General features: G+C 42.6%; 2 protein-coding genes across 3 annotated transcripts; both read left to right on the forward strand.

Moving 5' to 3' along the window:
• Positions 1–1,690: 1,690 nt before the first annotated feature.
• LOC103714507 (transcription factor MYB4-like) lies at positions 1,691–4,593 on the forward strand. Its single transcript, XM_039123801.3, has 3 exons — positions 1,691–2,087; positions 2,916–3,045; positions 4,128–4,593. Exons 1-3 carry the CDS (start codon positions 1,796–1,798, stop codon positions 4,453–4,455), a joined length of 750 nt encoding a protein of 249 aa, XP_038979729.2. The 5' UTR covers positions 1,691–1,795; the 3' UTR covers positions 4,456–4,593.
• Positions 4,594–9,570: 4,977 nt separating this feature from the next.
• BRX (DZC (Disease resistance/zinc finger/chromosome condensation-like region) domain containing protein) lies at positions 9,571–16,605 on the forward strand. 2 transcript variants are annotated; one of them, XM_026807439.4, is made up of 7 exons: positions 9,571–9,943; positions 10,147–10,277; positions 11,847–11,993; positions 14,054–14,499; positions 14,611–14,743; positions 15,329–15,759; positions 16,294–16,605. In XM_026807439.4, the coding sequence occupies exons 3-7, from the start codon at positions 11,883–11,885 to the stop codon at positions 16,370–16,372; spliced, it is 1,200 nt and encodes a 399-aa protein (XP_026663240.4). In that variant the 5' UTR covers positions 9,571–9,943; positions 10,147–10,277; positions 11,847–11,882; the 3' UTR covers positions 16,373–16,605. The 2 variants fall into 2 exon arrangements, with proteins under 2 accessions (XP_026663240.4, XP_008799997.4); XM_008801775.6 differs by having other exon boundaries at positions 10,150–10,277.
• Positions 16,606–16,704: the final 99 nt, after the last annotated feature.

Here is a 16,704-nt window from a genome sequence, read left to right on the forward strand (position 1 = left end):
TATATATCAAAAAGATGTACAATCAAACTTATTTTTCGTCGGGATTCGGTAAATAAGCCACTGATTGGCATCCAAGCTTTACTAAAAAAAATAGGGGTGAGGGGCCGGAATCGCCCAATAGAGTAAAATACACTGCTAGCTGCGGCTTAGGCTTCAAAACCATATGCGGAGCTTCCACCTTATATAGAACTTGATAGTAAAAACATGAGTTGCATACAATCTGGAAATCAATTATGATGGATTAGAACAGAATAAAGGAAAGAAATTTCAACCCACAAATGAGCTTGTTATGGCGACACATTCCATAGTTACCTTTCCCTTTCTTATGTACGCATCATGATCGATCATTTTTCAGTCATGATCAGATGATTAATAAAATTGAAAGAGTGAAAGAAGTTATTGTATTCTTTGATATTGTGGTTCATTAAGTATCTGGGATAAAAGCCAGGATTCTTCTGCACAAGAATCCAGAAGAATCCCACAGGCATTTACAGCTGCTGCTGCTGTTGTCATATTTGGCACCAAAGGATCTATCAAGTAGATCCAGCATAGCAATGTCCGAAGTTTGAAGGATTGGAATATTTGCACGCTATCCTTTCTCGTTTTACGGCGTGTGAGTTGATTCTTTTACCATCAACAATTGGTGCTGAATTCAATTTAGTTTTTACGAAGAGCCATCCCATCACAAATACCAGGTAATATAACATCGCATAAACGACGGTCATTTCCTACATAACGTTTAACTATCATTGGGGTGGCAATTTACTCTACTTCATTAGCTATCCGGCTGAACCTAATTCTAAATAGAGCAGATTTCATCCATTGAAAGGATTTGGAATGGATGCGGATAATAATAAAACCTATTTCAGATCTGATCCGAATACATATAACAAAATTGATTTATATGAAAAAAAATTAAGTTTTGTTGCTTTATCCAATCCAACGTACTCTATCTAATTTTACTTGACCCGTCCGGCCTCTAGATTCTATCTGCCCTGTTTTGTTCTAGAGCAAGTACAGGGTAGGTGCGGGTAGTGGCCTATTCGGCCGGTCGCCGTCCCCACAGGCAGATGAGTATTTAGATTCATCGTTAGAATCATGTAAATGATGCTTTGCCTGGGAGCAAAAAAGAAAAGTGAACAGGAAATTATGCTGCTACTCATTGTCCCTTTGCTTTAAAAATTGTGGCGGTGAGCTCAGATGCAAAGTAGCCTGTGTGGTGGCCCACACACGACTCTACTAATTTATATATTTTACGAAGTAAGCTGAGCTTAATGCACCGATTGGAATCATGATCTGAACGAGCTGTTTATTTTTCAGGATGTCATACCTGGACTGCACTGCAGGAAGGCGATTTTTTTTTTTTATATGCGGTGATGCGCAGAGTGAAGATGGAGACCCTCTGTTTTGTCGTATCCGATAAATAGTGGAGGATTGTAGTATCTTTCGGACTACACATGTGTACTGAAAGATGAAAGATGAACAGGGCTGCCGACTGGGTTGCTACTTATGCTGCCCAGCACTTCGGAGAGGTTCTCTGGCCGCACTAGAGGGTCACCCCTTCTTTGCTTTGTTAATTTCTCTCTTTTTATTCGAGAATAATGTGAATATAGCCATACGTTGTATCAAAAAAAAAATATGTTGTGATATTCTTAATTACAAGGGGCTCTCTTGCATATAGGTTTCTGATGGAAGCTTACTCTCACGGCCGACAATTTAGATGCCCACATCTAACCACCCCTTGTTCCTCATGGAACCGGCCGACACTTAAATTAAGTCGTACAAAGGAAGTGGGATGGCTTTGGTTCTTCGTCTCCATCCTTCCATTATTGTCCTCCTCGTACTTGGCTACATGCTCGATGGTCCAGAGATTGCAGCAGTAGAGGAGGAGTGGTGTAGCACGTCTAGGCTCTCCTTCAGTAGAAGAGAGGAAGCTTGGGAGATGATGAAGAAGGCAGAGAAAGGAGAGAAGAAGTGGGTGTTGGAGGTGAATAAGGGGGCATGGACTGCTGAGGAGGATCAGAAGCTGGTTGAGTATGTTAGAGCTCATGGTGATAAGAAGTGGAGAACTCTGGCTGCCAAAGCTGGTCTGATCTCTCCCCCTCTCCCTCTCCCTCTCTCTCTCTCTCTCTCTCTCTCTCTCTCCCCCCTCTCCTTTTGAGGCTCAGCTACATCCTTCTTTCTGCATTTCTTCATACAAGTTCAGATGGAGAGCAGTTATCCATCTACCCTTCTAGTGACTCAAGCATGCAGGTCTGAAGAAGAATGGAGAATTAGCTTTTGTAGCTCTCCTTTCTCGTATTCTCCTATTTTTTATGTCTGGTTTGGTTATTGAGAAGAGAATTAGGATTTTAACTGGGTTGTGGAGTATATCATAGAGAATTAAGCAACTTATGAGCTGTTACCTGAATCAAGGGAAACCAAGAAGTTCATAATTAATAACACTCGAGCTCGCCATCTCGCCTAGCTTTTCACCTCTATGGTGCTTTCGTCTACGAGCATTACCAGTACATTTGTAATCCAATTTCCAAACTCAAATTGGCACCTATAGTACTAGAAGAATGTTAGAATAATTATTTTTTTTAAGAAATAATTATTTTTCTTTATCGATTCTGTATCAACTTATATTAGTTTTCTTTGTTAGCATAATTTTATTACGGTGATTTTAGGAATCACATGATAACCTGTATCACCTATATTATTTTTCATGTTTGGAGTCTATACATGAGTATATATAACTCCTTAGTTGTACTGAATATGAGTAAAGCAATAGAGAAATAAAACCACTTTTCTCTCTCTCCTTTTTCTTTTGTTTTTTCTCTTCTTCTCCAAATATTTCAACATTAGTGAAGATGTTGGCTGTCAAAATAGTGTATTCCAATGATAATTTGGTAGCCCTTCTTTTCTTTCGGCAGGGCTGAATAGGTGTGGGAAGAGCTGCAGGCTAAGATGGCTTAATTATCTCAGGCCTGGGATAAAAAGAGGGAATATATCCCAAGATGAAGAGGATCTCATTATTCGACTCCACAACCTCTTGGGCAACAGGTAACCCTTGGCTCATTGTGCTTGTCGCTTTTCATCACATGAATTTTAGGACCTGCCACCCGTCTAAAATAGATTGAAAGGCCGTTACCGGGCCCACATGTTCCCGACACTGGGCCTGGGCCGCTGTATCACGGGTCGGGACTGGATCACAAAGATAATATAATAACATATAGTATCAAAAAATTAAATAAATAACATGATATCAAATTCATGTAGACTAGTGCATAAGAATATAAATATAAAAATATCTAATGATAAATATGCATATTTTAGTATGGATAATAGAGATAGAAAAAAATTCAAAGAACGAATGTCGAAACTCGACGAAATTGGATCGATGAGCTAATGACCTAAGTTACTGAGTTGGACTGTTTGTTTCGAGTTAGGTGTCCTTCCAAATTATTTATGAAGATAAACCATAGGATTTGCCCGCATCTAGAGGATTTCTGCTATTGTTAACTTGAATAGCTAGAAAGTTTTGGCAAGACAATTTAGAGTAACCCTTCATCTTTAGAGTTGATTTTTTTATGTAAGTTAAATTTCCTAATTTTATGTAGAACCGGTCAATATACTAGTCCTAGTTAAGAGTCCATGGGTAGTTTTCAACTTAGGTTTTATCAATAATGCTTGCTCGCGATGGCTGCCTGACTTTGTAGCTATTGATAAAAATATTGCACCCTTGGAAAGTTAATTGGAATCATGTGCATTAGGTTCGAGCTCGGGTTGGAGTATAACTGAGCTAAATTGACTCAAACCTTAGTCCGAGAATTAGCCTAAATGAAGCCACGCAAAATTCCCAAGCTCACCAAATCAACGTCCCCACAATAAAAAAAGGCCGTTAAATCATGTGAATGAATACTCTCGAAATATTTGAGCATCAAAATATGTAAAGCAAGACTGTGAGGACCTGTGCGGACGTCTGTTTAGTTCTACATCGGCTATGCACTAAGTAGATGTTGGATACTTATACAGAGCTAATTAAGAAGCTCAAATAATATATTTCGACTAGTCTTTACATTTGAAAATGGGGCATGCGTGCATGCTTAACATCTTCCCAGCTTATACTCATGTTTGAGCTGTAGATGGTCATTAATCGCTGGAAGATTGCCTGGCCGGACGGATAACGAGATAAAGAACCACTGGAACACTCACTTGAGCAGAAGGCCATTAACAATCGATGATCTAAACCTTCAGCAGCATAGGAAACATGAGGATGGTTATGGCCACTCTCACCCATCAAAAACTCCTATTGAACCAAGCCTGGGGTTCAACTCTGGGGTCTCGGAGGAGGACCGGTTTGAAGCTTGGCTCCCATATCACGATGCCGAGTTGTTCAACGCATGGGCTGACTTGTCTGGGTCTGACTTTGATGTCGAACATCTCTTCGACTTCATGTCGATGCCGGGATGAGGATGGAAGCAGTGGCAGCGAGCCGGGAGCCGAAGATTATGGCATCATGCATGGGTCAAGATAGTTACATCGACCAAGAGCTCATTAAGGATGAGCTCCACAAAGTCACCAATCAGGGATATTTGGATTTCACAGGCTGTGCGTAATCCATCAGAGTTTGTTGATTTGTACCAGTTCATTGGTTGTGAGGACTATGCATTCCATTTTCCTCATTGATGTGCATATTTCCTTTCAGTTATTTTGTCTCACAATGACTTGGTTTGAGTACTTAAATCTGCCGTATATCATTGTGGTAATAAATTTCCAAAAAGTTGGATTGATGGCACATTTTGTTTTCTTTTGATGGTACATTAATTATGTTCATTCAAGATTTGTTCTTGTTCTCATTAAAAAAGAAAAGAAATCTGGCCCATCCTTGTTCTCTGAAAAGAAAATTCAAGTATTTCCTCTCTTTCCTTTCCAAATTAATTTTAATCTTGTACATTAGCACCTGAACTTCTAATGGCTCCCGGACTTGCATGATCTAGATACACAGTTATCTATCAGAGCAATGAGAAAGAAGTGCCTACCCCTCTACGGCCGCCGCCGCCGCCACCGCCAGTGGTATATATATACGTACCATACACATAAACATATAAAGACATATGTGCACGCGTATGTACATGCATACATATATGCATGTGTATATATGTATATACAAGCAAGAGAGTGGCCATGGACTGACATTTCTATTCGGTGATCTAAACCTGCCTAGTTAGTCAAGAAGCATAATTTGTTAGGCTGTGAAAAGTACTAATGCGCCGAATATGCTTTCGGATTTGCGCAAACTGTTCATATCAACAACAGAAAACAAAGTTCAGATCAGAGTGAGTGATTCTATCAGGACGAGTTGCAACAATCAAGTCTAAAATCATGACACAATGTATGTCATCATGCAACTATTCTTATAAGCTGCTCATAAGCAGCAAATTAAATATCGTATATGAAATCATATTAGCAAGTCACTCTAGTCTCAGTATAAGAAAAAGAGAGTGCGAAATGCGAATCAAATCAACTCCATATATAGTCTCATATATAGACTGGGTGCACGAGAGCTAAATCTAAATTCTTGTTTGCCTGGCTTCGGGCTTAAAGAATCTGAAGTCTGCCCAAGTTTTCTCGTCCATCTCCATCAGAGCAATAAAGGATAGGCTGCGAGGCCTTACCTCTACAAATATTTTAACAGTTCATAGACATATTGGGCCTCCTAAGTGTTTAGGTCCCTATGCCCAGATGGTACTTTAACTCTTTATTCTGATTGCTCGAAGCATGGACCCAGAGGTCTGACTGGCAGAAGAAGCGTGCAACTCATTGCAGCAGAGGGTCCCCCACCATCTATCAAAGTAAGACTCTCGATCGCTGCCTCTTCTGAGGCATCAGCCAGACCTCTGCGTTTCTTGTGCCAGGCCTGGAACAGTAGCCAGCATCGAAAAGCTACGTATCGAGGGGCCACACCCAAGGTTTTCATGGCATATGGGACCATGCCTCCGATTGCCTGAGGGCCCAGTCTAATATCCGAGCATCAAAGACCTCATCGTTGGATGATTTCGTTGCCTTCTCCATGCTGCTTCTTCTCCTTGGTTCCTTCGCTGCCTCTTCTCAGCCGATCAGGCCGGAAATCTCCATGCATGCATGCATGCATGCATTAGTTTGGCCTGCATGAAGAGTTTCTGCATTGTTTTGATGCTGATGAATCTCTCAAGACGAGTTCGCCCAGAGAAGAATGTTTAACATACACAGTTCTGGACTCTCTTCAGTTGGTCATGGACTTGAGAAGGTGATTTAACTATGATATGCACAAATATGTCTTTAGAATATATATGATGGAGAAGGCCAAAACTATGACATGTTAGACCATAGCATAATAAAGTTTTAGGTGAAAAAATAGTATTAGTATCCTTCTTTTCTCTACAGAATCTGCCCTATCTATTAATTGCCTCCTTAACTTTTCATATCCACTGTCACGAGCTTCCATGGATACACCATATATAATAAATGATAAACTTTTTATTGTTGTTATTATTATGATCCGAAAATGTCAATGTAAATGCTCATCTTTCTGTAGAGTAATAACTGTTATGCTTCATACGTAAAGCATTCATGACAAGCATACCAGCATTATAAAAACTTTGCCGCCTGGCATTCTTGGATGTCTTGAAATTGGTGCAAGTGACCGTTAGTATTATAATGAGTGCAATTTAAACAATGGCCCACTGGCTCTTCTTCCCTCAGCATTGCTCTTAAGCCCATAGAAATGTGTAAAAATTTGGCTCGCTCGGATCAAGTAAAAACAAATCCAGATGAGTAACATTTAGTCAAACTAATCATGCTTCACTTTCAAAAGCTCATGTCATGTCCCAAATTTTTTTACGCCAATAGTAACAGTAAAAGAAAAATAACAGAGAGGGGAACAGAATTTTTTTTTTTTGTTTGTTTTTTTGTTATGGGGTTGTGGACTATCCCTTTCTTGGATGAGAAGTTGGGGACGTCCTTTCTTTAGGGAAAGGCTGAGCCCTCCTGATCTCGCCACGTGGCAAAGTGATCGGGAGGGATCGCACTTTCGACGACGCTTTCTCAACAAAACTTCGATTTGTCCCACCGTTCAAAGCCTCGCCTGCCACCCGATAAAGCGAAAGAACCGCCGCCACCGGCCACTACCGGTAAACTCCGTCGTGCCCCACTGTCGATCGCCGGTTGCGTGCCGTGAAAGCCTGCCGTCCGTACGGCATCTTGACGTCCCTCGCTGACCGTTCCATCTGTAACGGGATGTGTGTTAAATTATAAAACATATGTTTATAACAAGAAATATTAACTTTTGTACTAAAATTATATATAATATGGATAGTTATTGTTTTACGTATTAAAACAAAAAAAAAAGAGGGAAAGGAGACGTTGGTTTCGAATCTCTCTGATCCACGTCGGGATTGCGAATAATATAACAATTCATCATCCAGTTCGAGGAATAGCTTTTTTTCTATTGATTAATTCCCATCAGTGGAGGGTCCTGTGGGATAAGACTTTGAATCATAGAAAACCAGAGGCACTAAAATAGTGAATGTTAATTTGCTATTGTTATGATAATAATTCTTGTTTTACTTTTACATAACTTTAAATAGATGTGGGCAATAATTCTTGTAATTCAAAAATAATTTTGATAGTGGCATTATACGGAACTTTTACAAATGTTATCGGATCGAATCTAGCTTACGAATCTATTAGAGTTGATCACGAACACCAAAGTTTAAACAAAAAAATATGTGAGGATCTATGTAAATGTGTGTTTAAGTTTATTATATTAATAAGCTTCATGTCCTCTTTGACCATAAAAAATGCACTAAAATATGTCATGCATGATGTAAAAGTAAAAATAAATTATCCGAATCAATAATAATGAAGGAGGAAGAATTTGAACTTTTGGATTGTTGTTAACAATGAAAAAACTCTAGTTATCGAGGTTTGATCAGATGGGAGAGACATAAAGAAGTAAAATGTGAGATGGAAAAGGTAACATTGAAAACATATACAGTTAGGGCACTCCTTCATAAAAACATTTAGAAAGGTCATGTTATATATTAGAATGGATGAGTTCTCATACCTCTTTAGCTATACAACCATAAAAAATATTTAGATGACTTAGCAAAAGTTACTCAATCATAATAAGTTATCATATGCTCATTTTGCAGATGGACAAGTTTCAATTATAAGAACTGCAACGATTTTTTTAGAAACACCTAGAAAGGCAAACACACATCATCATATCTATACGAGAATAGAGGATTTAGAACCATGGACTAAGACATAAAGTAATGCGCACTATAGCAAGCAAATCAAAGAATTCAAGAATGTTTGAAGCTTTTCTAGATATGGGGGCTATAATATAACAAGAGGTATGATGTTTGTTTGACATCATTTCTTGCTCTAAAAGTACCGCTCGAGGAGCCAAGAAGCTAATTCCTATGATTGTCTATTTATCGGCTGCCACAACGAAACATCAATAAAGTACCTATTAAGAGGTTGCACACAGTATTCATATTGAAAATTACGTTGAAGGATGACCCTCCTTCGAAAATACCTTCTGAATTATTTTTTGAAGAAAAGAGCTCAGTATTTCATCATGAATTAGTGAATCTGTATGCATGCATGTATTTATATAACTTTTTATATACAACCTAATAGTTGCAACCGAGCCCCCATATTAAAAAAAAAAAAAAAAAAAAAAAAAAAACTTGGGGCAACCAATGAAGGCTTATAGTGGTTTTAGTTGTTTATCTTATCTTACTACTATCACTTAAACTGCAGGATAGAACTATGTCGTCTTGATTTGGATTATAGTTTTGCAGCCTTTCACTTGCATTACAGCTGATAAAGTCTAGTTACAGCAAAATTATTTAGATACAATTATTCGGTCCGTGAATCCGGTTGCTTTATTCCATTAGACATGCATCCATACATTTATTTATATAAAACGGTGTGGTAACCATGATAACTTGGAAGACCGTTCCCGTATCGCACCAATCAGGTCCTGTCACGTCAGATGGTGAAGCACAGCGTACTTTCGCTCGATCGAGGAGTTCAGGAAAAAAAAAAGGAGCGAATTTATTACTAGAATATATAGCGGATCAGAACCGTCCAAGATCTGGGGATTAGACAATTCAGGGTCAAAAGAAACCAATGTCAAATCCCATTTGCTTTTCCTTAAGCTATTTAATGCCGTCCAGACAATAAATCGCAGCCGTCCAAACGTTTTGTCTTCTCTCGTCAATCCCCGCCGATTGATTTAAATCGAGCACGTACACACCGCCGTACTGCTGCTTACTGCTGCACGCCCCTTGCAGAATCCACCGATCAAACGGCCGGAATCCACCGACGGCCGTCTTGGGCACGTGCACGCCCCATTCCGTTAGCGTACCGGAAGGATGGACGATATGGAGATGGAATGGCATTCCGGTCATTAATTCGAATGTGGTGGGTGATTTGGAGGAAGGTTTTCGGGCTTTTAGGGCGGATGCCAGTTGGCGGTAAGGATAACGGCCGTTAACGGGGCCTATTAATAGGGGTCGGGAGGGGGGAGCAGCTGGGGTGAGGGCTGGGGTGATTTATTTGGCCTTCAGGGAAAACGGGGGCCGGATTGTTACCGTTTCTGGACTTAAAAAATCTCGGTAACCCGCCGAATTATCGCCGCCGTATCGCCGGCATTCTGATTCTCCGGCCCGAGCCGCCGATATCTTCGCGTCTCGAGCTCGCTTTCTACTGCAAGTTTTAGGTATAAATAGAAAGAGAGGGAGAGACAGAAAGAGAGAGAGAGAGAGAGAGCTGTGCGCGTGGGTGAGGGTTTCTTCTTTTGTCTCTTGGCGTCCCTTGAAGCGGAGGGAGGGAGGGAGGGAGAGATCGCCGGTAACATCTCCTTGGGGGTTTCTGCTGGCGATTCGAGCAGTTGAGGTCGAAGAAGGTGAGAAAAATTTGAATTCGACCGCTTTTTTTCGATTATGTTTCGGTAATTTCTGGGTTTCTTGAGTAAATTTTGATCGCATTTCTTTCTTCGAAAAAAGAAATTATCTCGTGTTTGTTTGCATGCGATGAGTTCGTTTTGTTTCGAATTTTGTGTTCTCCGTTCAGATTAATTCTCTCTTTATCTTTTTTTTTTTCCCTCAGCAGCGATCACGAGATCTTCAAACAAGAATCCATCAGAGGACAAAGAATCGGGCAATCGATTCCATCACATAGAAAAGAAATCGAGCAAGAAAAGCCCATCGAAGTCATTCGAAACATCATCCAAGGCCTCGGTATGAACATTTGCTTTCCGTTTACCTTTTTTTTTTTAAAAAAAATAAATATTCTTTGCCTTCCTCTCGTTCTCAAAAAGGAGGAGAGAGAAAAGAACGGAGCAGAGCCTCTGCTCCTCTGCATTAAAATTCTTTCTCCTGCTATAAAATTCCCTTTCTCTCCACCTCTCTCTCTTTCCTCTGCGAGGCTCTGCCGTCTGCCATTGGCCCATTTCATCAAACAGGCTCGCTGCAGAGCAGACAGGCAGCTCTTCGTAGCTGAGGGAGCCTCACCCCCGTCCTATCCCAAAGGAGAGATTCCAATCCACCCTCTCCTCTCCTCTCCCCTCTCCCCTCTCTCTCTCTCTCTCTCTCTCTCTCTCTATGTACCACAGTTGACGGAGAAGGCTCGCCTCACATCACCTCGAGGTTCGTGTAAGAATTACTACTAGTCTCTTACTAATCCTATCAGAAGCTTCCCCCCCTTCGGCCGATTTCTACTCGTTTTTTATTTGCATTTACGACGGGGACTGATTTTAAAGTAGCTGTGTCGCATTTTTCATTGAATGCCTTCTGATATGTTGTGAATAAAGAATTCGCGCGCTCCGAAAGTAGCGAATTCTGGAAAGGATGGATTGTTTGCATCTCGGGATGGGGAGCCAATCGCTGCTGCGGTCGCGCGCTTCGGAGTTTGATTTGCTTGTTTTTTCTTTCCCGTTTCCCCGTGCTCGTCGCCACCGCGTCCTTGCTTCCCTCGGTACGCGTGCGTTCCGTTTCCGGGTTCTCCTCTCGTTTCCCCATGTGGGAACTGGAGACGGGCGTTATACCTAGTTGTACCGGTAAGCTGCTATTGTTCTCGTTATCCATTCTCCCCTGTACGTGTTATCCGGAAGTCGGATTACCGATGGCCGAATGTCTTGGCACCAGAATGACCAAATTGCCCTCTCCTCTTTCTTCTTTTTTTTTTCCTGTGTATTTTTTTTTCCGTCGACTTTTATTTTTTCAGTATATTATCTGTGCCTAATTTTAGCCATGACTGAAATGATGCTTTTAAATTAAAATTTTATGTACTGGTTGATTTTTATATAATCTATATAATTCATATTAGTTTTTGTATTTGTTTACCATAAAAAAATGGAAATGGCAAAAGTTGTATCTATTTATTGGGGGTTATTCTGATAGCTTTGTGCTAGAAATAACTTTTTATAGAGTGACCATGAAATAGTTGCATCGCATGCAAACAAGTTTGACTGACTGCTACAACTATTCCATGCATCCTTGTACATGTTTTCTAGAATCTGTTCAGGGTGTGAGAGGCTCCTATTCCAAACCTTACACCTGCTCTATTTCCCAACCACATATGGCCTCATTTCTTTGTGGATCAAGCTCTTGGATTGGGAAATAATAGCGTCTGCTTTTATTAAAATGATAAATGAATTATGATTTCGGAATGCTTCTGCTGGGTGGTGTGGTGGTGGGGGTTGTAATGACGAATAACACCACATCAGTTGCAGCCAAGCAATCCCTTTTCTAAGATAGCCTAGCCTTTTAAGAAGGGCAATATATAAAGTGAATCAATTTGACATGCAGGGGTAGAATCGGAAGAGCATTGTTGCTGCCGGAGAGATGCTGGCCTGCATCGCTTGTTCGAAGCACGAGCTCGAAGATGGCGCTGAAGACACTGCGCGTGCTGGGACCCCAAGTACCAAAGACGCCGTCAAAAGCCTGACCTCCCAGGTAACTCGCCACCCACTGCTCTCTCTCTCTCTCTCTCTCCTGCTCTTCTTTTCTTTGTATCCATACGTACGCAGCTACCATTTAGCGGTCTTTGTGGCTACTAGATTATACGTAGAGAAAGAAACGTTTTCTGGGACTTTGGATTCAAAGTGGCGTGATGGGAGAGGGTAAACCCGAAGGTGGTGTAAAAGACCCACCTGACTATTTTTACTGCGCCACCCCCAAAGCTGCCCCATAGCTAGTCCGGTGTTAAAAAAAACAAAGAAAACATCTAAAAGGAGATTGCCAGCGGTAACTATTTTGCTTTATTTTTTCTTTTCCTTTTTTGGGTCCAACCCGCTGAATAGCGAGTGGTGACTCAAAGCTGCCCCGCCACCAGACCAATGGTTAAAAAACGTCCCCAGAAAGAGATAGACAGTAGTAATTATACTGCTTTCTTTTAAGCCACTGACTGAGCTGCCCGTTTTACTGCACCCCAGAGCTGCCAAAAAGATAGCAGTAGGCCAGTGGTAATTTAATTGTTTTTCCCCCCGCTTTCTTTTTCTTTTCCTTTTTTTTTCGCCCCCCCACCCACTGGTGATACGGAAATTACGAAGAGGTCCTTCGGTCTAACATTGGATAAAGTTGGTCAAGGAGGGAGGACGAGGGGTGGTCTCTTTCTGTCATTCCCTGGGGGGTTGTGGAGGGATTGGCTTCATCCGAAAAGAGTGGGGTTGGGGGGTTTAATTCGGGCTGGCTTTTGGTTTTCTATTTCTTTTTTCTTAAAGAAGCTAAGGTTCGGGTCTTTTTAAAAAGCCGTGCTCTGTTGGAAAGAGATGCGTTGGATGTAGCCAGGACGAGATTTTGGCCAAGTGTTTTTGCACCACAAAAAAGAATAAAGGGGGGGAGCATGGGTGGTCCTGGACTCGTTTTTTGAGTTCGCTGGGTTCGTTCCGGACCGGACCGGTCTTGTCTTGGAGCCTACGGGCGGTAGCAGATTGAAAACCAAGCGAGCATCCTCCTAGTTATCCCTCCCTCCCTCATGACATGGACCGACCCCATGGCAAAGACCAGCCTACCTCATGACATGACAAAATTCTTGCCCAAATTCTGGGTCTCACTTTTTACTTGGAACTAGTCGACCTCGACCGATTATCAGTAATTATATTTCGAAGCATATCTTAGTGCAAAGTCCAACTAATTGGAAACTTGGTTCAGGATGTCTGAACTCATTAATCAATTGCTAAATGATGGGTACTTGGTTACATGTTCTTGTTGCTTGTTTAGCTCAACTAATTGTGCTTGCAATTTCCAAAGGATAAGCTGGTGCGTTTCACTTTTTATGCTTATTTCGATTGCAACAGCTAGGGCGCCTAGCATTCTAGACAGGCATGGTTGCATGTCTGTTTCACACGGACGCTGAAGCTAGGACGCCTACCTTATTTGACGTTCTAGACGGACATGGCTCTAATATTATCGACACCTAGGTCCCTTAGGCTGTCTCGACCTCGGACATGACTTAAGTCACTGTCCACCCCCCAAATTCGCCGGTCGGATTCTCGCTCCCTATCTAGTTCTTAGGTGCCTGTTGGTTTAATTTGTACTCTTTTCTGATGCAGTAGTTTGGTTTATTAGTTGAATGAGGGTACCGATGTCTTATACTTGTTGCTTGGCTGACAAGGAGAGTTGTTAACGTTCGATAAGCAGCACTAAAGTTCAACGCGAACAAATAGACCGACCAAAGAAAATGAGAAGAAAGAAATATGAATAAATGGGTAGTGGAGATACTGGTCGCTGTAAATATAAAAAGAGGGCAATGATTCTGTCTCATCTGCCCCATTTGGTGGCAAGCATTGAGAAGCTTCTTTGACCCCCCCAAAAAAATAAAGAGCTTCAAACAAGTACTCGAACTGCAATGCCAACATAGTACATGTGTCTACCCAAATCAGCGTTTGAATCAGCTGCTTGTTTGTCCGGTTACGGTGTTCCGTAGGAGGGGATGCCGCAACCGGTGCGCCTTTTTGTTTTCGCAAATGCCGGAACACTTTCATTAACGTGCACCCATGAACGCTTCCTGGCAGATCAAGGACATGGTGTTGAAGTTCTCCGGCTCGTACCGGCAGTGCAAGGGAGGCAGCTCGTCTTACCGGAGCAAGAGCTTCCGCCAACCCCGTTACCACCGCGGCGGCGGCGGCGGCAGCAGCTCCTACCCGGCCATCGACGACGATGATGCAGCTTCCGACGGTGGAGGCGGTGGCCACTACGCCTTCCTGCGGGCGGGGAGCTCGAGCTCGACCCCGGCGTGGGACTTCACGAGCATCACCAGCGGTGGCAGGGATGACGACAGGTTCAAGGGGAACAAGTGGATCCCGGGAGTCGGGGTGGTGGCTGCGGCGGAGCAGGAGGTGGTGCTGGAGGAGGACGAGGAGCCCAAGGAATGGATGGCTCAGGTGGAGCCCGGCGTCCACATCACCTTTGTTTCTCTCCCCGGCGGTGCCGGCAACGACCTCAAGCGCATCCGTTTCAGGTTCTCAATTCTACCACCCAGTATGTACGTACGTACGTAGCTGCTGATCGGTCGAGACTTGCTGCTGATGTTTTCTTTTTTCCTTGGTTTTGGTCTCTCGTATGCATGCAGTCGGGAGATGTTTAACAAGTGGCAAGCACAGAGGTGGTGGGGGGAGAACTACGATAGGATCATGGAGCTTTACAACGTCCAGAGGTTTAGCCGCCAGGCGCTGCCGACTCCACCGAGGTCCGACGACGGCGAGGTTTGTTCTTACTCCTTGCGGCCACTTCTCATTAATTTGCTGCTGAATATAACTAACTATCGATCGACAAGAACCGCAAGCTTTCTTGCTTGAAGGTTTTAAATGAGAAACGGCCATCACGATCGTTTCGAAGACGACATCCTGGTACGTTATGGTATTATTACACGTAACCGAGTTATCCGTGACAGTGATGGTAAAGGCCGTTGTTATATGCATTATATAAACAGTGATTATACATATGAAGGAATTGTCTTATTTCCTGAAGGTTTTATTTTCTTTATTTTATTTTTTTTTTTGAGAGAGAGAGAGTGTGTGTGTGTGCGCGCTCTCTCTCTCTCTGGCCTCTGGTCCATTCCTTATCCGTATTGGGTCCTCCGACCACGGACTTTAATCACCAGAGACAAGTATAAATATCTTCTGGGCCCCTTGACTGGGGGACCCTTTGTTCCTGGTCCTCGTCGATCGGGGATCATTTTTCTGTACAAGTTATGTGATGAGATGGAGTTGAACATGCTGCTAGCTCTGCAACCGACCGATGATATATATTGTGTCTTATTTGGTCATTGATGGATTCTTTTCTTGCAGAGAGAATCATTGTATTCGCGTGTGGGGTCGACAAGGGAGAGCCCTGTCACACCTCCTCTCGGCAAGGAGCGGCTCTCTCGGAACGCATGCAGGTCAAATTCGGCTGCCACTGGCAAAGGAACGTGCTACCCGACGGTGCCCGACCCTTCGGAGCATATTTTCCCTCATCACCTCAATCCTTCTGCTGCTGCTGCTGCTGCTGCTGGTGGTGGTGGATCTGGAGCTGTGGGGTCTTCGGGTGTCAAGGGGGAGGCCTCTTCGGTGGAGGCATCGAGGACGACTACATCCTCCAGGGACGAGGCCTCCGTCTCCGTCAGCAATGCCAGCGATCTGGAGGTGACAGAGTGGGTGGAGCAGGATGAGCCTGGGGTTTACATCACCATCCGAGAGCTGGCCGATGGGACCCGAGAGCTTCGTCGGGTTCGATTCAGGTGACCACCCACAGTTTAAACTAACAGCCTTTTATAAGTAAAGCTCTATGGCAGTTTTAATGGTCCCACATCATGCTATATATATTTACATACATACATACATACATAAGCAATCGCGGTTATGCTTAGGCAGCCATGGTTGTTTAATGTTCACTAATTTACCTTTTCGCTGTTAATTAAAATAACAGACTTCGAACATTTAGATATCTAGAGGAGCACGTAATATATAATTATTATTTCTCCTGCTCTTTTGTACCCTTTATAAATGTAAAATAATGACCATTAAACAACCATCATTTATCCAAAAGGAAACCTGCAAACTGCCACAAATAACAGCTTTATTTTCATATAAAGGGAAAATATTACTTTGAGACTGCTATTGGGGCATATCACTTCCCCCCACCATTTTTTTAAAATCTGTATCGACTCCTTTTATCTCCTTAAGTTTCAATACTTGTGGGCAGCAGCCCACGAATGCGTAATATCGACCAATGTTTGCTTTTTGACCCTTTGTGCGCACCATCCTTGCTGCAGCCGAGAAAGGTTTGGGGAGGTGCACGCCAAGCTGTGGTGGGAGGAGAACAGAGAGAGGATACAGGCTCAGTACCTTTAAAAGACGTCCTGGAGTCTCTCGGGTTTGAGTTCGTTCCCAAGAATACAACAGGCACAATAGAAGAAGAGATAGGAAGAAGATAGGATAAAAGAAAAGCGAGAAAGAAATGTGGGGATTTGTCTTACCCTTTTGCCTCCCAGGAGCATGGTTGCTCGTTACTGATCTTCTTTGTAACAGTCCGCGAGATTTTTCCACTTGTTTCTATATATATTAAGGCTGTATTTGGTTTGTTATCATGTGCTTAATTTCTTTGCACTTGACGTAACCTCAAGCATTCTATGCGCCGAGGGTTATCATGAAGAACCCCGCTCCATCCTGTGAATGCTTGAGGG

This window comes from Phoenix dactylifera, chromosome 3, assembly GCF_051530095.1.
Source record: "Phoenix dactylifera cultivar Ajwa chromosome 3, Ajwa_hap1_PhDact_Kaust_v1.1, whole genome shotgun sequence".
Classification (NCBI taxonomy): domain Eukaryota; kingdom Viridiplantae; phylum Streptophyta; class Magnoliopsida; order Arecales; family Arecaceae; genus Phoenix; species Phoenix dactylifera.